Source organism: Labeo rohita, chromosome 6, assembly GCF_022985175.1.
Source record: "Labeo rohita strain BAU-BD-2019 chromosome 6, IGBB_LRoh.1.0, whole genome shotgun sequence".
Lineage (NCBI taxonomy): Eukaryota > Metazoa > Chordata > Actinopteri > Cypriniformes > Cyprinidae > Labeo > Labeo rohita.
This window is the reverse complement of record NC_066874.1, coordinates 34662689-34684502: the sequence shown is the minus strand read 5'-3', so window position 1 is coordinate 34684502 and position 21814 is coordinate 34662689. Positions and strand designations below refer to the sequence as shown.

Below are 21814 nucleotides of genomic sequence, written 5' to 3'. Positions count from 1 at the left end.
TGTTTTGTTTACATAATATGTGTGTTTATTATGTATATATAAATACACACACATAAAGTATATATTTTGAAAATATTTACATGTATGTATATATATAAAACATATATATAAAAACATATTTTCTAAAATATATACGTGCATGTGTGTGCGTTTATATATAGGTATACAAATGCACAGTTCACACACACACACACACACATGTTGTGTTTCCATGTTTTATGGGGACATTCCATAGGCGTAATGGTTTTTATACTGTACAAACCCTATTTTCTATCGCCCTACACCTAAACCTAGCCCTCACAGGAGACTGTGCACACTTTTACTTTCTCAAAAAAACTCATTCTGCATGATTTATAAGCCTGTTTCCTCATGGGGACCTCACAAATGTCCCCACAAGGTCAAAATTTATTGGTATTACTATCCTTGTGGGGACATTTGGTCCCCATAACGTGATAAATACCAGGTACACACACACACACACACACACACACGTCTGGTTTATTATCTTTGTGGGGACTCTCCATAGGCGCAATGGTTTGTATACTGTCCACACTGTATTTTCTATCCCCTTACCCTAACCCTACCCCTAAACCTAACCCTTACAGAAAACTTTCTGCATTTTTACCTTCTCAAAAAACCTCATTCTGTATGATTTATAAGCTTTTGTACCCATGGGGACCTCAAGCCGGTCCCCACAATGTCAAAAATTTCAGGTTTTTACTATCCTTGTGGGGACATTTGGTCCCCACAATGTAGCAAAAACAAGTACACACACACACACACACACACACACACACACACATATATATATATATATATATATATTATGTAAACAAAAACTTTTATTTTGGATGAAATTAATCAAAATTAGTCGTTTGACAGCACAATTTTTTAGTTAGTTAGTTAGTTATTGGAAAAAACAAACAAACAGTTATTTTGACAGTTAATTCACATTAACTTGGGTGTTTTCTCCAGGAAAAAAAAAGTTTGTCCCAATTTACCTGAATTCACCTAATATATAGGAAATAAAATATTTAATAAAACATAATAATTAAATAATAATAATAATAATAATATTTTTATAGTTATGATATTAAAGGGAACATCACAAGAAATTACCAAAACCGTTTTGTTATTCTTCCAAAGAAAAGTTTTTAAGCCATAAAGCAGCTGAAAAAAGGAATCCCCTAAAACTTGTAAAAAGACTTGCAATATATTGATTAACCACATTTAAGTTCAAACTAATTTATTATAACTGACTTTCATATTTCAGTATTTCATTTTCAGTTTTTATTTATTTTAGTTTTAGTGCTGGGCAATGATTAATCACATCCAAAGTCTTTGTGTACATAATATATGTGTATATTTTTGATGTATATATAAATACACATGCATGAAAATATATGTTATGTTCATATATTAAATATATTTATATATAATATAAATGATATGAATATATGAATATTTTCAAAATATATACTGTATGTGCGTCTCTTTATATATGCATAATAAATACACACAGTACACACACATATATTATATACACAAAAACTTTTATTTTGGATGCGATTAATCAAAATTAGTCGTTTGACAGCACAAATTTTTTATTTAGTTAGTTAGTTATTGGAAAAAACAAACAAACAGTTACTGGGATTAATTCACATTAACTTGGGTGTTTTCTCCAGCAAAAAGTTTGTCCCAATTTACCTGAATTCACCTAATATATAGGAAATAAAATATTTAATAAAACATAATAATTAAATAATAATAATAATAATATATTTTTTATAATTATGATATTAAAGGGAACATCACAAGAAATTACCAAAACCGTTTTGTTATTCTTCCAAAGAAAAGTTTTTAAGCCTTAAAGCAGCTGAAAAAATAACTTGCAATATATTGATTAACCACATTTAAGTTCAAATTAATTTATTATAATTGACATTCATATTTCATATTTTCAATTTTTTATTTATTTATTTGTTGTAGCGCTGGGCAATGATTAATCACATCCAAAGTTTTTGTGTACATAATATATGTGTATATTTTTGATGTATATATAAATACACATGCATGAAAAATATGTTATGTTCATATATTAAATATATTTATATATAATATAAATGATATGAATATATGAATATTTTCAAAATATATACTGTATGTGTGTCTCTTTCTATATGCATAATAAATACACACAGTACACACACATATTTTATGTACACAAAAACCTTTATTTTGGATGCGATTAATCGCAATTAATCGTTGCCCAGCACTAATTTGTTTGTTTTTCTTTTTTAATGCGTATATATATTAACACCATTGGAGCAGTTGTCAGCTGGTCAAGCTGGGAAACCAGCCAAAACAATGTAAACCAGCAAAGACCAGCAAACCAGGGTTTAGTCTGACTGCAGATTTGGAAAGGGTTTGAGGATCAGTAATAATGCACCACGCAATACATAAAGCTTTCGTGGTGCTCTTCTCAACTGGTGAGTTTTTGTCTAAAATATAAGTTAACCAGTGGTGCTGATGCGAGAGTCAGCACACGCCCCGCCCCCTGTCAAATAGCGGCCAATCAGAGCGCCGCGGTGCCAAGCGCGTGTGTCTCCGTATCCCTGCAGCATCACGCTGCACTTCTGCAGCACTAACACTCACAACACAACCTCCAGAGAGCGATTCACAAGAACACTCTTTACTATTACCCGCTCGGCTCTCGGGCTTTAGCGACGGATGCAATTTGCAAGATGTTTTGATTTGCTGCAGACGTCATCAAACGGATCATTCACCCTGATAGTTTCGCCTGTCAATAAAAGCCATTCATCTACAGAGGACTGCGCGAATTATTCATAGATCAGAAGAGAAACGCATTGTTGTATCTAAAGGCGGCTTTAGTGCAGCATCGCAGGATGGCTGATGTCAGCGCAGAATGCAACATCAGGGTGTTGTGTCGCTTCAGACCCCTCAACCAGTCCGAAATCCTCCGCGGGGACAAATGTATTCCCACATTTCAAGGAGATGACACTGTCATCATCGGGGTGAGTTTAAACTAGTTTTCCTCTTCATATTTTATAAATAGCGAGTTGTTTATAGGTGAGGTGACGCAGATGAATCGCAGTCAACACCTATTTTCAAAGTTTCGTTTTCACACTCCTCCAGATGGTGATGTTAATTTTTAATGAAATACTTGCCAGTGCATGCTGATGATCTGATTAACTCAGACTTGTGTCGTGTGCACATGCTTATGCATGCAAACAAGTGCATTTATAAATATCTAAACAATATTTCACTCGCATGAGAACTTCATAAGTGGTTATGAAAGCATTACACACATATCAATATATATAAAACACCTTATGTCTGAGAATTTGAGGGATCAGCACCCTACACATGTTCCCAGAGGAACAATACACACACTCAAACACACACACACACACACACACACAAGCAGAGTGAGATCTGTAATAAATGCATGCTTTATTATAGTGTAGAAATAGATTCAGTTTGGCATCGTCCTACATGTCTCCTCCGTGTTCATTTACATACACACACCCACCAACGCCCACACACACACACCACACATTAACACACATGATGGGCTTCACCGCTGCTAAAATCCAGGGAGCACCATTTCTCTGCAAGAGCAATGATGGAAAGTCTGAATTAAAGTGTTTGTTTTTATGTGCTCTGGTTATGACTCATGGTTTGACAAAAAATCTCTATGTGGGTGAATTGCAGCAATGAGGATTGAGTAACTTGTATTAAATCAAGGTTTATCTGCTAGTTCAGTTGCTCCAAACTCTACAGAGGAGTAAAATCTGAGTCTCGATGTAAAATCAGTTGCTGCAAGAATAATCAGACTACATTTACACTGTGATCCTGGATTTATCTTAAACCAAGATTAAAGAAACGGTTCACCCAAAAATAAAAATTAGCTGTAAATGTGCTCGCCCTCAGGTCATCCAAGATTTGGTTGAGTTTGTTTCTTCATCAAATTTGTAGAAATGTGTCATTCCATCGTTGTCTCACCAATGGATCCTCTGCAGTGAATGGGTGCCGTCAGAACGAGAGTCCAAACAGCTGATCCACAAAGTAATCCACAACACTCCAGTCCATCAGTTAACACCTTGACAAGACAAAAGCTGAAACAAATCCATCAAGACATTTTTAACTCAAATATGAGTCAATAATCCATAATAACGCTTCCTCCAGTGAAAAAGTGGTCTGGACTGAATCAGGAGAGAAATCTGCACAGATCAAGGACGGATGGACTGGAGTGATGTGGATTACTTGTGGATTATTGTGATGTTTTTATCAGCTGTTTGGACTCTCATTGTGACGGCACCCATTCACTGCAGAGGATCCACTGGTGAGACAGTGATGGAATGCTGCATTTCTCCAAATTTGAAACATACTCATCTACATCTCGGATGGCCTTAGAATTTTCCGCAGATTTGCATTTTTGGATGAACTATTCCCTTATCAAATCTGTCGGACCTTAAAACCGAAATCAGCAGTTCATTAGCTCCAAACTCTAAATTCACTAATTATTGATGTATCCCACTCTGTGTGTGCTCAAATGGCCACAACTACACCAGTGTAGCTAAAATACGCTGAAGGTTAAAACGCAGAGAAGCTCCTCCGGGAGTGTGAACGCTCTCAGACGCACACGTTGATCTCCTTGGCAGAAATATAACAGCATTCGCAGCTCTCATAACCAGTTGCCAGTGCTGCAGCAGCACAAATAGATCAGCCTCTAAAGCTCAGATTAAAGATAGTGTGTCGTGAAATAAATATATGTCTGTATGTGCCGATGTCAGCGTGATAGCGCAGGTTTGCAGTTATTGATCATTGTGTGTGTGTGTGTGAGGCTGACACTGATAAATGGGTCATTCCTATTCTGCAGAAACTCCATAACAAACTCTGTAATGTTTGAAAATGTGAATATGAACAATTATTTCAGTAAAAGCATATAGCAGATGCTCAAAACAGTTAGTTTACATGAGGACATCAAGTTGGTTTGTTTTCATTATTGTAGTTTTTGAATGAATCCCATTTCTGAATGTTTTCTGAACATTCAAATATTCAGTTTTTTATGTTTAAAAACATAAAATTGGTTATACATTGTTAAGGCAACAGTACATTGTATCATCTCGCAAACAATATAAGAATGTTACTTTTGAATGTTCTCTGAACATTCCGAAACAAGTTACATTTAAAAAACATTAAGACAATTGTAACGTTGTATTAGTGTATCAGTGCTAACATTTTGAGAACATGATTAATGGCCAGATAATTCTGAATGAACATTCTATTAACATTCTATTAACAGAACCTTGCTAGAATGTTCTGAGAAAATTAGAATAATACTTACACATGTTTGCGTTGCTGTTTTCCCACCAAAATGTCACTTCCTGGAGGATTCTGTCATTAAGAAAGACTGAATTTTACAAAAGACTGATAAGATAGAAAATAATATTGAGAGTCCAGCAAAAAACTATGAATGAATCCCTAACTAAAATAATAATTTGGTCAAGAAAGTTTTAGACAAAAATAAACATCCACTCAAACCAAATATAGTGAAATTATTTAAACTAAAGCCCTACATTGTGTTCACTTCAAGATATTGTGAAAAAAACCCTAACTAATTTGATTTCAGTCTAATTTATGAAATATATTGAAAGATAAATGAAGGGAGCATTAAAAACATTCTTCATAATATGACTGACCCAATCGCTCTGACACGGCTGGTAAAACCCATTTTGCACTCACTGCTTTTTAAATGAACGTCACAGCGTTCGCTTTTTATTTCATTATGCACCGTCTTCAAGGCCAGGCAGGTTTTTCATTAGTAACGCATTGATATAAATGAGCTCCGTACATTAGGATAAATGATCATTGTGAGCCTGAACTCTCGAGTGTCGTTTGTGTAGAAATGATTTTTGCTTTCTGCCGGCCTGATAGATTCACATCCTGACATGCATCAGAAGTCAGAGGAAGGCGGCTGTCGGCTTTGATTATGTCCACAGCCTTTAAAAACATGCAGCATACAACCTGAAGGAGACACGGTGTCACGCACGCTACTTTGTTGTCTGGTCTGCGGTCAGAAGTGGATGTCAGGAACAGATCGATGCTGCTGTGTTTGGAGACGTGTGTGATGTATGTTGATGTCAGACAGAATCCTGGTTGGGCTTCACCTTCACTGTCAAAATGTCAAATCTTCCAGCTAAATATTTCTACCTGATTTGACCCTTAAACATGAGTTTTTGTTATATTCTAATGAACTGTAAGCATGTTGATTCGGTCAGGTTAAATAATATTTTTGACTTGAACAAAAAGCTGTTCATTTAGATGTTGCCACATTATTATTTATTGTGCATTGTTTTTACAATGCAGTAAATAAAACTTAATGAAACTGTTTCATTTTGCTGATTAATTAAACCTCAAATGCAACAATATCAAGAGTCAAGAGCCAAATAGATTCAATGGAAGAAAAGAAACTGTGAAAATTAATATAGCCCGTATGACTATTTGTTAAAATATATTTCAAAATCTTCTATCAATGTACTTTTTGTATATTTATTTAAAAAAAAAAAAAAAAAAATTAAAAAAAATATAAAAATCTTTTAAATAAGCATTTAAAATAATTTTAATTTAATAATATTTTTATAATGTTTATATTCTAATAATATTTTATAATATTTATTTTTAATAAAATATTGCCTTCCACACATTTCAATCCAAGAAAATACATTGATGTCACATTTAAATAAAGATTAGCAATTAGGAACATGCTTTACAATGTTCCAAAAACAATACAGTATATAGAAATTGAAAAGTTGCCCCGGATCATTTCATTTCATTGTTTGCAATATATATTTTGAATATATTTTGGCTGGAAAGATATATACTTTTTGCCATATATATTTCTGTAAGTCTACTAAAGCTGAAATCCGAGACTCTATTAAAAGAGAGTTTAATGGCTTCCAGCTCAATATACTTCTAAATGCTGTGCAATGCTGCAACCCAGATTATTGCTCTGCTTCAGCCTATTTTTGCTGCGTGGCTCATGCTGAACTCAGCAGAAAACATATTCAAAACTCCCTATAAACCCAGGGTGTTGATATCATGAAATACTTGTGTGAACTACTCGCCTATTGTTGAATTTCTGGCTTGAGGCAAGTGTCGCAAACAGTAAGAGACACTTTCTGTTGAGTAAATCTGACTCAATTCAGATGATTTAAGTTGTTTATAGCTGCAGCCTGTGGTTTAGGTTCTATTCCTGGGAGACTGAAGGAACATCCAAAATCTGCTAAAAAAATATTCTCACCCTCAGGTCATCTGAAATGTAGATGAGCTTGTTTCTTCATCAGAGTTGGAGAAATGTAGCATTGCAGCACTTGCTCAGCAACAGATCCTCTGCAGTGAATGGGTGCCGTCAGAATGAGAGTCCAAACAGCTGATAAGAACATCACAATAATCCACAAGTAATCCACACCACTCCAGTCCATCAGTTAACATCTTGAGAAGACAAAAGCTGAAACAAATCCATCATTTAGACATAATAATAATAATGCTTTCTCTAGTGAAAAAGTGTTCTGGTCTGAATCAGGTGAGAAATCTGCACAGATAAAACAGCATTTACAAGCCAAAACAGCTCTAAACAAATATGTGGCTGGATTTTGATGTGAGAGACAACAGGAGATTAACACAAAAGGGAAAAAACATTATGGATTATGGACTTGTATTTTAGTTAAAAATGTCTTAATGATGGATTTGTTTCATCTTTTGTCTTCTCAAGATGTTAACTGATGGACTGGAGATTACTTGTGGATTATTGTGATGTTTTTATCAGCTATATGGACTCTTATTCTGACGGCACCCATTCACTGCAGAGGATCCATTGGTGAGCAAGGAAGGCCCCTTTTTTAAGAAATCTTTATTTTTTGGCAAACTATTCTTTAAATGAGCATACAGAAGTAAATGTGATGCTTCTCCAGAATGTAAATAAGATTTGGCACACTCCTGAAAAGAGTATTATAATTTATTCTCTGTGTAGTAACCCAGAAATCACTTAATAATGAGCTCCTCTGTTATGCTGCAGAAACAGCTCAACACAAGCCAGCGGATGCAGTAACACACTCTCCACCCATTCGTTTGTTCCCACTTTCAGTGACTCTGATAAAAGGACTTATGTAAGATGTCAGTGACCTTCATCATCCTCATCTAAGAAATCTCAGCTGAAAGTCTGTTCGTCTGATACTCGCTCTGACACCAAATCAGCAGCCGCTGCAGAGACGAACCGCTGGAGGGTTTAATGAAAGACAGAGATATGAAGAAGAAAGATAAGAATGCACCAGAAAATGGAGTGTGTGTGTGTGTGAGAGAGAGCAGCTCATTTGCTCTGAATTTGGGCTACATTGCAGACTGATCAGTTTACAGCAGCAGCAGCAGCACCTAATGCATGGCAGCTCAATACTGCTGCTGTCTGAGACGCTCTAATGCAGTTCAGAACAAGCTCTGCTTGATACGCATCTGTCTGCATCTGTCATATTCCATTCATCCACTCACAGAGCAAGAAAACATGTTTTTGTTAGACAATTATGATGTGGATTATTGTCTTTTCTTTAAGAACCCATACGTAAATGTAACATATGACAACTATTGCACTGTGATATTGCCATATGTTACCTATAAGGCCATATATAATTTTCACACATGCACATTCTCTGGATAGATGAAGATATAGTAAGTTTATCCCTATATATAAAATCCCTATAGTCAAATATTTATGTGCATCTGTTAATAAAATCTATATAATGATATTATAATTTTTATATATGTGACCCTGGACCACAAAACCAGTCTTAAGTATCACGGGTATATTTGTAGTAATAGCCAACAATACACTGTATGGGTCAAAATTATCGCCATATATTACTATATTATTCATGAGACATATTATTATATGTCTCATGAAGATATTTTGCAAATTTTCTACCGTAAATATATCAAAACTTAATTTTTGATTAGTAATATGCATTGCTAAGAACTTCATTTGCACAATTTTTAAAGGTGATTTTCGAAAAAATTGACCCTTATGACTTGTTTTGTGGTCCAGGGTCACATATGGTATTTTATGTCAACCACATATGTCAACAATATATATTTTTATTTATATATGCAACTTTATATATATATATATATATATATATATAACTTTTATATATATATATATATATATATATATATATATATAAAATTTTAAAACTAAATGTGTAAAATCTTTTTATTTATATAATATTAACATGTATATTATGACATGCATGTGAAAAAATATATTGCACATCAAAAAACCTACATATTTGTGTGGGCTAGATATACGTGCTAATATATGCGATTGTTCCAGTTTCTAATAGGCTCATATATGTTTTACTTCATATGATAATACATTTTATACATGGAATTATAATGCCTGGAGCACAAACAGACATACTGGACTTTAATACAGGTTTAGGACCACAAATACTATTTACAACTGTCTAATAAATATTCAAGGATGAAAATAGCTTTATTTTAAAAATATTACATTTATAATCAGCATTCACATCTTTTTATGAATATTTAAATTGGATTTTAAAATGCTAATCTGTTTGTATTAATATTGAAATGTGACATTTTTAGAGCAGTTTCTGCTGTAAATCCATTAAAAAGCATGAATGAGTTTGTAAAAATCATCCAGCCTCTGCCTCTCCTGTTAGAATAAGTCCTGATTTCCATGCCAAAGCCACAGGGCGCTTTAGCAGGCGTGCATGTAAATGCACATGCACACACACGTGTAGACGACACCTAACCAGCTCCCAGGTCCAGTAGTCACTGTTAGTCAATGCACTGGTTAAACCAGCGGGTCACAGGTCCATTCTGACAGCTGGGGAAAGTGCTAAATGTAATAAATATCTAAATATAATCATGTAGAGCTAGAGAAGATAATCCTTTAAAAGGGAGAAGATAATTCCTGTGCATCAAAGGTTGAGGGTTCAGTCAAAGTTCACCTGTCAGCGATGTCAGGGTAAAATCGGAATCCTGAAAAAAAACAAAAAAAAAGTCCTCCCACTCACTCATGCAAACATCAGCGCTGTTTCTGTGGCTAATGAAGCGATCTGGGGTTTGTTGCTGGAGTTAAGGTGCATCTGGTTCACTCTGGTCTCGTGTGTATTTGAGCTCCCAGTGCGGCCGGTTATCCTGATATATGTGTGTGTCTGTGTGTGTGTTGTTGTTGAGCATCACGCATCACATCCCTGCGGAACACATTCAGATCACATCCTCATCTCTGATCTGCCCACCGTTTCCTTCAACTGCTCGTTTTTCTGCCTTTCACTTTAGTTCAGTCCTGTTCTGTGGTTCAGCTCGTGTCTCTTCAGGGAATCTGTCTGTCTCTCTGTTCAGCTAGCAATATGTGACCCTGGACCACAAAACCAGTCTTAGGTTGCACAGGTATATTTGTAGCAATAGCCAAAAATACATTGGATGGGTCAAATATTTATGCCAAAAATCATTAGGATATTAAGTAAAGATCATGATCCACGAAGATATTTTGTAAATTTCCCACCATAAATATATCAATGCTTAATTTTTGATTAGTAATATGCATTGCTATGAACTTCATTTGGATTTTTCGATTTTCTCAATATTTAGATTTTTTTGCACCATCAGATTTTCCAGATCTCGACCAAATATTGTCCTTTCCTAACAACCATAGATCAACAGAAAGCTTATTTATTTAGCTTTCTGATGATGTAAAAAAACTCAATTTTGAGAAATTTACACTTATGACTGGTTTTGTGGTCCAGGGTCACATATATGTTCTAAGAATTTTTTGCTAATGTTTCCATTGAGTTATGAAAATGTCTATTTTTTTCAAAAAAGTTTTTCAGTTTCTTGGTTCTTAGTTTTTTCTTGGTTATGCAAACGTTAAGGGAACATTCCATTTGATGATGTTGCAAACATTATGAAAATGTTACTTTAAAATGTCCCATGAACAATCTGAAACAAGTAGCAACATTTAAAATCTCCAGGAAAAAAACGTTCCATGAATGATGTATAAATAATGTTTTTGTGCTAATGAACATTAATAGCGACAAACTTCCTTCCAGTAACATTAACAGAATGTTCTTTCAGAGTTTTATCGTCTTTAATAATGTTCTTAAAATGTTATTTAAACATTACTCATGAAATATTTTATTTCTATTTCTTTGCGAAACATTCAGAGAACATTCAAATGTATACGGAAGCCCGTTTCCACCACTGAATAAAAAAAGACATGTTATCTTACAATTCTGACTTTTTTCTCAAAATTGTGAGACATAAACTCACACATGCAAGTTATAAAGTCAGAATTGCGAGATACAAACTCGAAATTGTGAAAAAAAAAGTCAGAATTGTGAGATAAAAAGTCGCAATTACCTTTTTTTTATTTTTTATTCAGTGGCGGAAATGGGCTTCCGTCGATGTGACATTCCCATAACGTTTGCAAAATTATAAAATGGAATTTTCCCTTAAAGTTAATACAACCAAAAAACATTTTTTTTATAACTTAATGAGAATGTTAACAAAGCATTTCTAGAACATTTTTTTTTCTGTGCTAGCATCTATTTATCTACTTGGCTAACAGGGAACATTCTCAACGTTCACTAATGTTATTATTAAGTTATTTAAATGTAGGACTAAACATTTTTTAAGTAGTGTTTATGGAGTGTTCTTATGATTTTATTCATATCATGTTCTCATTATGTTGAAAGAAAACATTCTGAGATCAACATTGTCTGAATGTCCTTATCATGCTAATTTGTACTTCATGAACATTCCAAAAAACGTTTTTGTACTCTTCAAATAACGATCTAATCATGGCAGGAAAACTGGACATTTGAACATTCTTATAAAAGTAAAATGAAACGTTCAAATTATGTTACATTTTGGGAGAAAATCATGTATTTAGAATGTTGTAAGAAACATTTTTGTAACATTTAAATAACATAATTACAACAAGAGAACTAGACATTTTAAGTTCTTAGAATATTAAAAATAGACATTCAAATTATGTGTTTTTCTGTTTGTTTGTTTGTTTGTTTGGTTGGTTGAATATAAAGCTGTACAATGTTTTTATAGTAATCTAGAGATAACTGGACATTTCTAAACAATGTTCCCACAATCCCTTACGAACATTAACCATGGTTTTACTACAAATAAACCAAAAAAACACTGTTACCATAGTTAAACCATGGTAGCCACAAATTAAATGTGGTCTTGTTACACTAACCATAGTTAAACCATGGTATTTGTAGTAAAACCATGGTTATACAAATGGTAATCAGTGCGGCAAAAAAACACGGCTACTACACTTTTACTATAATAAAACCATGGTTAATTTTCGTAAGGGATGTAATGTGTTGCCTGGTTATCTATCAGTGTAAACATGACGGTATGCATGGAAAGAAGTGACTAAATGTCCATCTACATGTGCTGTGTGAACCGCAGCAGCAGCAGTGAGAGGAACGGATGGGTGTTTGGATGAAGCTGTTAAAAGATGTAAATGCTAACGACAGAGCTCTGCTGGACTAAAGCTATTAGAGCGTATCCCACAATCCCTCACGCTCAGCTGCGGCCGCTGGCTCTATCTTCCTCTGCACAGCCCTCGCTCTTCGGTCTTAATTTCATTTCCTGTATTACTCTGGGCAGTCGTTATATTGTTAAAACAGATGCAGACGTATGGAGACGTGTTGATTATCTCATCGCCGCAGCCTCTCTCTCATCACACCGCACATTTAAAGCATAAACACTGTGTGCTCTTGCTTTCTGACACTCATTATGATTCCTGCAAGCACAGACAGACATAAAGCAGTCGGCGTGACGCTCTATTTTAAGACGCGTCGAGGGACTGCGCCGCAGTGAACTCGCTGAGAGCTGAAAGCAAAGGTTAAGTGTTCTGTCATCACAAACACGTGATGCTGTCTGCGTCCTGCTTCATATAATGTGCGTGTAGAGACTCTTCAGCTGTTTGTCTGCTCGGGAAACTTTGATGCTTTTCTGAGGATCAATTAAAACTCATGGGAACAGCACAGAAGGGCTAATTACTGACTGAAGCACTTGCAGTATTCCTCTTCACCTCTAATTGCTTTCATGTTTAATTATAACAGACAGTCCTATGTACACATTATTTCATGGGAAGAGTGTGTTGTATATGCTAACCGTAGTGATTGTTGCACCTTCCAAATTGATAGCCCCGCCCCAAACGCACATCATTGGTTGAGTGGAATCTCTTAACTACATGTACCAGTGATGACTAGAGACTCTGAAAGTTAAACTGGCATGACTGAAAATATAATTGTCTGTATATAACTATGCGTTTCTGTCTTACAGGGCAAGCCATATGTTTTTGACAAAGTCTTTCCCACGAATTGCACACAGGAGCAGGTGTACAACACCTGTGCAAAACAGATTGTCAAAGGTGAGTGTATGCGGTTATTCTCCAAAAAATATAATGTCAAAATAATGCACAGCACACGTTATTTCTTATGAATAAAAATAACTGCGTTTCATCTGAACATCGACCTTTGTGAGATTTAGTCAGTCGAAGCAGTTTTGAGGTTAACTGATCGAATTTTGTGGAAAGTAGTTGTCTGTGACATTGTATCAGTGTTTTTATGTCTATTTGTTAATGAGGGATTTGTGCACACATTAATGTTTTTAGATTTGTTCAGTAAACGTTGTAGTTTTTATTTGTGAAATTTTAAAATCAGACACTTGTAGTTCATTTAAGGTTACTACTTTTTAAAAGGTAATACTAATTAATGGGGTTATTATTTCCGTAAATTAGATCCACATTTCATTAAAATCATTAAATTTGCTTTCACAGTGCTGCTAATATGACCTATCTTCAATTAAAATATGGGAAATTAAATGTGTAAATATTCATATGCCAGTATAGAAGTCACAGAATAATTTTACCTTACTCTTTTACTGGGATTCTGCTTTGTCTGGCATTTATTTAACTAAATTGCGAAATACAATTTTAAATAGACTTTTTAAAAATATATAAATATTAATAATAATTATATCAGAAGTCATTTATACAATCTGATGGTTTATCCAGGATGTTATTACATCCTAAAATGATACATTGATGATACTTCGTATGATACTTTGTATCATCATCCTGCACATGCTACATTTATATTTTAAAATGTTAGAATTTAAAAGTAAATCCACATTATAAGGGCTGATGGTGATGTGATGAAACTTCTAGCCCTTTTTCATGTTGATTTAGTGTTTCTGTCTCCACAGATGTTCTGGATGGTTATAATGGCACTATTTTTGCGTACGGACAGACGTCGTCTGGTAAAACCTACACTATGGAGGTAAAGCAGCTCTCTGCACTGCTCTTTACTCATTATTAAAGAACAATTCACTCAGAAATAAGATCATTTACTCACCCTCATGATTCTCCAAATCCATTAAACTTTCTTTATTCTGCGGAACAGAGAAGAAGACGTTTAGCAGAATGTTCACATTAAAAAAGGCATAATTCAAGTATACTTACTGCTTTGTCTCTCTCAGGGAAAACTGCATGATCCTGATGGAAGGGGAATCATCCCGAGGATCGCTGAAGACATTTTCAACCACATTTACACCATGGATGAAAACCTCGAGTTTCACATTAAGGTGATAATATCTGCATAATATCAAGATGTTTATTCTTACAGATCATTTTGTTTTCTAATCAAGAATTGAAATGCGTTCAGATAATTCCACATCATTAGATGTTCTTGTTTCTATCTCAAGGTTTCCTATTTTGAAATCTACATGGATAAAATCCGTGACCTACTTGACGGTGAGTCGCTGTGTTTTGTCTCAGGTCGACCTAAATACAGGCCCGCGTGTACTGCACAGACTCCAGAGAATCGTTTCAATGCATTTTTTCCTCAATATAATATAAGCTGCCTTTGCTATATTTAAAATGCATTGATATTATTTATGTTTGTGGGTATAATTTATTTAAAATGCATATAAAAGTGCATTAATGGATTTATGGAGTCTTTTACAAATTTGCAGTACTGTTCAAAAGATTTCCTTTATTTGATATAAATGAACTTTTATTCATTAAGGAAGCATTAAATTGATCAATAGTGACAGAAATGTTTCTTTAGCAGCAAATCAACATATTAGAATGATTTCTGAAGGATCATGTGACACTAAAGACTGGAGTAATGATACTGAAAATTCAGCTTTGATCACAGAAATAAATTACAATTTAACAGATATTCACATGGAAAACAGTTATTCTAGACTATAAAAAGTTTTCACAATTTTTACTGTATTTTTGATCAAATAAAAACTGGCTTTGTGAGCACAACAACCAAAAAAAACAGGCCTATAAGTTGATTTGCTTCTCTCAGCTGGTTAATGATGATTTATCTGAAAAACACTGTAAAACTATGGATTCTGACTAGTTTATTTTCACCATTCGAGCGTCAAATAAGAGTGTTTGTGTTCACATCTGCTGTATGAATACATACACATACACACGTGCCCATCCGTGTCGTTTCGCCGCATTCTGATCGGACGAATGACGACGTTGCTCATCTGTATTCAGTTGCGAGTTGCTGAGTCACTGAGCAATCTGGGAAAATACCTGCGGACAGACAGCATGAGAGAGAGTAATGAAAGCAGGGGAGAACAGACAGATAGAGATCGACAGGCGCTGAGGAGATAAGATGACGTCGGTCTCGCTCTATCTATATTTGATTAAAAGGAAACTGACGTTCACATATGCGCTTTCATATCTGCAGAGACTCATATGAAGTTTCTCTTTGGTGTGTGTGTGACTGAATATATTTAGCGTGTGTCTCAAAGGGTTGTTACATCATTGAAGTGTCATAATGAACTCTGAGGCCTGTCCGTGCATTACATGTGCATGTGCTCATTAAAGGAATAATTCCACCAAAAATGAAGATTCTGTCATCATTTACTCGCCCTCATGTCGCTCCAAACCCGTTTGACCTTCTTTCTTTGGAGGAGCCCAAAATAAAACGTTTAGCAGAAAGTTCAAGCTAAGATGAAAGCAGCAAGGTTATTATAGCTAACTAACTAAAACAAAAACCAGAAAAATCATTGCTTGAAATAAATAAATAAAATAAATTATAAAAAATTAAATGTACAAAAATCACTCAAATAAAAAATTTAAATAAACACTTGCATGCAGTGCTCTAAAATAAAACTAAAACGAACCAAAAAACTACATGTAGACATAAATGACAAAAACTCAAAAATGCAAGATCAATTTTGAGAAAAAAAAAATTCAGAATTGCAACATAAAAAGTTAATTACCTTTTTATGTTTTATTCCATGGTGGAAACAGGCTTCAATATTAAACTACTTAAAAGCATTTTAAAAATATCAAAACAGTAGTTCATAGAATTTGCAAACTATATTCCAACTCTTCCGAAGTCATAAAGTCATTAGATTTGCGAGAGAAACAGACTGAAATACATCAGACACGCAATAACCTGAAGCACACACAACACTTTTGTGATTTGCATGGTGTTTTTTCAGATTACAGTACAAATCATCATGTTTTGTTTTTGCACAAAAGAAATTAAGTTACATGGGTTTAATTTTTTTTGTGGTGAGCAAACCCTTTAAGCCTCTTTTCTTTGTTCTTTCTCTTTTGCAGTGCATGTCCAATTCTGTCTTTTGTTCTTTTAGTCTCATTCGCCTGTCTCTCTCTCTCTCTCTCTCTTTCCCTCAGTGAGTAAGACAAACCTGTCCGTGCATGAAGACAAGAACAGAGTTCCCTATGTGAAGGTGAGCTGAATCACGCTGAATGAACACATTGATGTCACAGACGCTTCAAACTTTCATGGAATAAATGAGTCCACTGTAGTCACTTTTAGAACAAAAACTTCCTCCCATCCAAAAAGAGCATTTAGTTTTGATATATTTATGAAAAGAAATGTACAAAATATCTTCATGGAACATAAACTTAATATCCTAATGATTTTTGGCATAAAAGAAAAATCTTGATAATTTTGACCCAAACAATGTATTTTTAGCTATTGCTACAAATATACCTGTGATACTTAAGACTGGTTTTGTGCTCCAGGGTCACATATATTGTGTTGTATTATATCATATATGGTTTATTTATCATAATATTCATATATATTACCAAATATGATATATTGCAACATATATCATATCTTATATTGTATTGTGTAGTGTCATAATATTGCACATATCATATAATATGGTATCATTTTATATCATATCATATTATATCTGTTAATATACGATATCATATGGTATCATATAGTGCATCATCATATACAATATCAAATTATATATTGCCTTATATAATATCTAACTATTGTATATATCGTATAATATGGTATCAAATATCATATATTGGATCATTTCACATATTGTATTATACAGTATCATAATATTGTATCATGTTAAGTATCATATTGTATAGAATCATTATATATTGTATCATATATTTCATATTATATCATATCATGTTGTATCATATAGTAACGTAACACTGTATCATCAATCATATATGATATGTGATACTATTACCATTTAAGCCTGTAATATGAAGCAGTAACACACATGACAGTGATCATTTCAGAATCGATGCGTTGAAATAATAACAGACTCATTCTGTGAATTCATCTTGTGTCAGCTGCTTTACTAATGAGAGATTCACAGTGAAAGAACAGTGTGATCTCAGAGAACACCTGCTATTATTACATAAAGACCAGCCATTACATTCAGTGTGTGCCTGTGTGTTTGTACAGGGCTGTACTGAACGTTTCGTCTCCAGTCCTGAAGAAGTGATGGATGTTATTGATGAAGGCAAAGCCAACCGCCACGTCGCTGTTACGAGTGAGTTTCTCTAACCCACACTAACAGAAAAGCACAGAAGCACTGCTGTAGCTTCAACAGTAGGTTATGGGTTCGAATCTTAGTGAATGCATGAACTGATCACATGCAAGCCTTCAATGCAATGCAAGTTGTTCGGAAAGAAGAATCTGCCAAATGCACTAATGTAAATGTAAAGTTACAACTGAAGTGATCTGACTGCTGTGTTGTTGTGTGTCAGATATGAATGAGCACAGCTCCAGGAGCCACAGCATATTCCTCATCAACATCAAGCAGGAGCACGTGGAGACCGAGCAGAAGCTCTGTGGGAAACTTTACCTGGTGGATCTGGCCGGGAGCGAGAAGGTGCTGTAGAGACTCTGACATCCTTCAGCCTCACAAGAGAGTGCCCACCTGTAGGAAAGAACGATCAGAATGAGATCTCATTAATGTCACAAACGTGGCAATAACTGTGCTTCCATCCACAAATTTTGGGGCATCAAATCAAAAATGCTGAACAACACCACCAAGATGTGCATTAAATCTTAAAATGTACATATGCACTTAAATAAAGTGTAGAATTTAAGTAAATAAACTACAATGTAAACAAATTTACAAATGACTTTGACAAACCAGTGAAGCGATCTCATTACACACTGCCTCGAGTTGTTTTTCCTGAACCAGTCTGTCATCAGAAGCATTTGGTATAATTAACTGTCTCACATAATTTGGTCCAAGCATCAGGCATCTGAACGGAATAAAACACGACAGCGATTGTTATTGCATTTCACCTGTGCTCTGATGCGCAAATCATTTATCATGTAGAAAAAAACAGTCACAGTGGCTTTATTATTTGATCACTCTGCACCATCTTCCAAGAAAATGACAATTTTGTTCAGTCACAGTATGCACTGGAATACTAGCATACTGTGCAGAATGTATTACACAGTTAGTATTTCATGCATAAAGCCAAAGACAATTTTCCACTTGAGGACAATAAAGTGACCAAACTAAACTAAATTAAAAATCTGCGTATGCACAATATGTATACTGCAAAAACAGTCTAAGTAGAATACTAGAGTAATATTGTGGATTCAGCCACTGTATACACTGTGTGCAGAATTATTAGGCATGTTGATATTCTGGTCATATTTTTTTTCCAAACACATTTTACCAATTCCAAACCACATCAGTCTTAGTAACTACTGTTAATTTTGTATTTAATCATTTATATGTGATGTATAATTGTCCGTGAAGGCTGGAAGTGAAAAACTCCTTATATTCAGGTGTGCAGAATTATTAGGCATGTTTTCGTTTACAGCTAAAATGAGCCAAAAAAGAGATTTAACCCAGACTGAAAAGTCCAAATTATTAAATGCCCATGAGAAGAATGCAATACTAATGCATTACAAGAATTTGCAAAGTTAAGGCTTGACCATTGGACAGTGAAATGCTTGTTGAGTCTGCATGGTCAGAAAAAACAGGTGGAGAAGAAAAGATGCATGTTAACTGCAAAAGAATTAGGAATTAAGGTGAAGAATTAGGTGTGACACCATCAGGAACCGTTTCCAGTTCTCCAGCGCCACCATTTTCCAGAACTGCAACCTACCTGGAGTCTTCAAAAGTACAATGTGTCAGGTTCTCAAAGACTTTGCTTGGTAAAAAATCCTAAAAAATGCCCCTGACTTAATAAGAATAACAAGCTGACGTCTTGTGAAATACATGAAGTTTTTTTTTTATATGCTTTAGAGACAGATAAGTTGAGAGTGACTCTTGAAGGACAAGCATCACATCCTCTTGTACCTCTGATTCAAGAATTTATCTTCTAAAATCTGGCAGTAAGTTTTGGGAGTTCATTTTAGTCCATCTCTGCAAGTCAGACTTTTCAGGATAAGAGACTAAACATGAACTCCCAAAAGTTACTGCCAGATTTTGGAAGATAAATTCTTGAATCAGAGGCACAAGAGGATGTGATGCTTGTCCTTCAAGAGTCACTCTCAACTTATCTGTCTCTAAAGCATATAAAAAAACTGTCTTCATGTATTTCACAACACGTCAGCTTGTTATTCTTATTAAGTCAGGGGCATTTTTTAGGATTTTTTACCAAGCAAAGTCTCTGAGAACCTGACGCATTGTACTTTTGAAGACTCCAGGTAGGTTGCAGTTCTGGAAAATGGTGGCGCTGGAGAACTGGAAACGGTTCCTGATGGTGTCACACCTAATTCTTCACCTTAATTCCTAATTCTTTTGCAGTTAACATGCATCTTTTCTTCTCCACCTGTTTTTTCTGACCATGCAGACTCAACAAGCATTTCACTGTCCAATGGTCAAGCCTTAACTTTGCAAATTCTTGTAATGCATTAGTATTGCATTCTTCTCATGGGCATTTAATAATTTGGACTTTTCAGTCTGGGTTAAATCTCTTTTTTGGCTCATTTTAGCTGTAAACGAAAACATGCCTAATAATCCTGCACACCTGAATATAAGGAGTTTTTCACTTCCAGCCTTCACGGACAATTATACATCACATATAAATGATTAAATACAAAATTAACAGTAGTTACTAAGACTGATGTGGTTTGGAATTGGTAAAATGTGTTTGGAAAAAAAATATGACCAGAATATCAACATGCCTAATAATTCTGCACACAGTGTACACTGGAATAGTAGCATACTGCATATTGCATACTGTGAACAATGTACTGCATACTACTCAGAATCCACTGTATACAGCATATTTTGTAGTATTCCATGTATACAGAAAATTCACATATTGTCCATAGTATGCATACTACAAAACAGTAGTATGGTATTATGCCATTCCAGATTCAGACACTGTATGCACTGGAATACTAGCATACTTCATATTGCATACTGTGCACAATGTACTACATACTAGTTAGTATTCCATGCATACTGAAAATTTGCATATGCACAATATGCATACTGAAAAAAATAGTATGAGTAGTATGCAAGTGTAATATTGTGGATTCAGCCACTGTATACACTGGAATACTAGCATACTTCATATTGCATACTGTTCACAATGTACTGCATACTGCATACTACTCAGAATGCACTGTATACAGCATATTTTTTAGTATTCCATGTATACAGAAAATGCACATATTGTGCACAATATACATACTACCAAAATACAGTAGTCAACATTTGAAGTGGATAAAAAAAAAATTGTAATAGTTGTCCTAAAACCAAAACAGCACCCGTTCTTGTCTTAGGAATTTTTTTGATCCACTTCAAATGTTGACTACTGTAGTATGAGTAGTATGGTATTACGCCATTCTAGATGCAGACGCTGTATGCACTGGAACACTAGCATACTGCATATTGCATACTCTGCATACTACTCAGAATGCACTGCATACTGTATATTTTTTAGTATTCCATGGATACAGAAAATGCACATATTGTGCATAATATGTGTACTACAAAATAGTAGGATGGTATTATGCTATTCCAGATTCATACACTGTCTGCACTGGAATACTAGCATACTGCACAGAATGTACGACATACTTTAAATATTACATTGCATAGTATGCACAATACAGAATAGTACAGGTAGTATGCTAGTGTAATATTCTGGAATTAGCTACTGTTTACACTAGAATTACCATTGGAATTTATGTAAACAGCCTTTTAAACTCAAACTCTGTTTGTTTGTCATTCAGGTGAGTAAGACAGGTGCTGAAGGAGCCGTCCTGGATGAAGCCAAGAACATCAACAAGTCTCTGTCTGCGCTGGGGAACGTCATATCAGCTCTGGCTGAAGGAACTGTGAGTTATAGCTGCACATAATTAATATACAGTTAAGATGAATTAAATGATTTTAGTTCCTAGTAGCAGACAGACAGTCTTAACTCATTTAATAACTC

The 21814-nt window shown here is 34.7% G+C and overlaps 1 protein-coding gene and 1 long non-coding RNA gene across 2 annotated transcripts in view; one reads left to right on the top strand and one right to left on the bottom strand.

The window, feature by feature from the left end:
- The first annotated feature begins 2614 nt into the window (after nucleotides 1–2614).
- kif5ab (kinesin family member 5A, b) overlaps nucleotides 2615–21814 on the top strand; it is a 35874-nt gene continuing 16674 nt past the window's right edge. The window contains exons 1-9 of the mRNA XM_051112703.1: nucleotides 2615–3035; nucleotides 13414–13501; nucleotides 14338–14411; nucleotides 14611–14715; nucleotides 14836–14884; nucleotides 16802–16857; nucleotides 17856–17943; nucleotides 18161–18285; nucleotides 21612–21716. Coding sequence (XP_050968660.1) covers nucleotides 2907–3035; nucleotides 13414–13501; nucleotides 14338–14411; nucleotides 14611–14715; nucleotides 14836–14884; nucleotides 16802–16857; nucleotides 17856–17943; nucleotides 18161–18285; nucleotides 21612–21716 — 819 coding nt within the window. The 5' untranslated portion in view covers nucleotides 2615–2906. The remainder of the gene's footprint in view (nucleotides 3036–13413; nucleotides 13502–14337; nucleotides 14412–14610; nucleotides 14716–14835; nucleotides 14885–16801; nucleotides 16858–17855; nucleotides 17944–18160; nucleotides 18286–21611; nucleotides 21717–21814) is intronic.
- Nucleotides 15571–21639, bottom strand: LOC127166975 (uncharacterized). Its single transcript, XR_007827947.1, has 4 exons — nucleotides 21555–21639; nucleotides 18553–18667; nucleotides 18259–18333; nucleotides 15571–15685 (listed from the first exon to the last, which is right to left on the bottom strand). It is a non-coding gene; the product is annotated as an uncharacterized LOC127166975 (long non-coding RNA).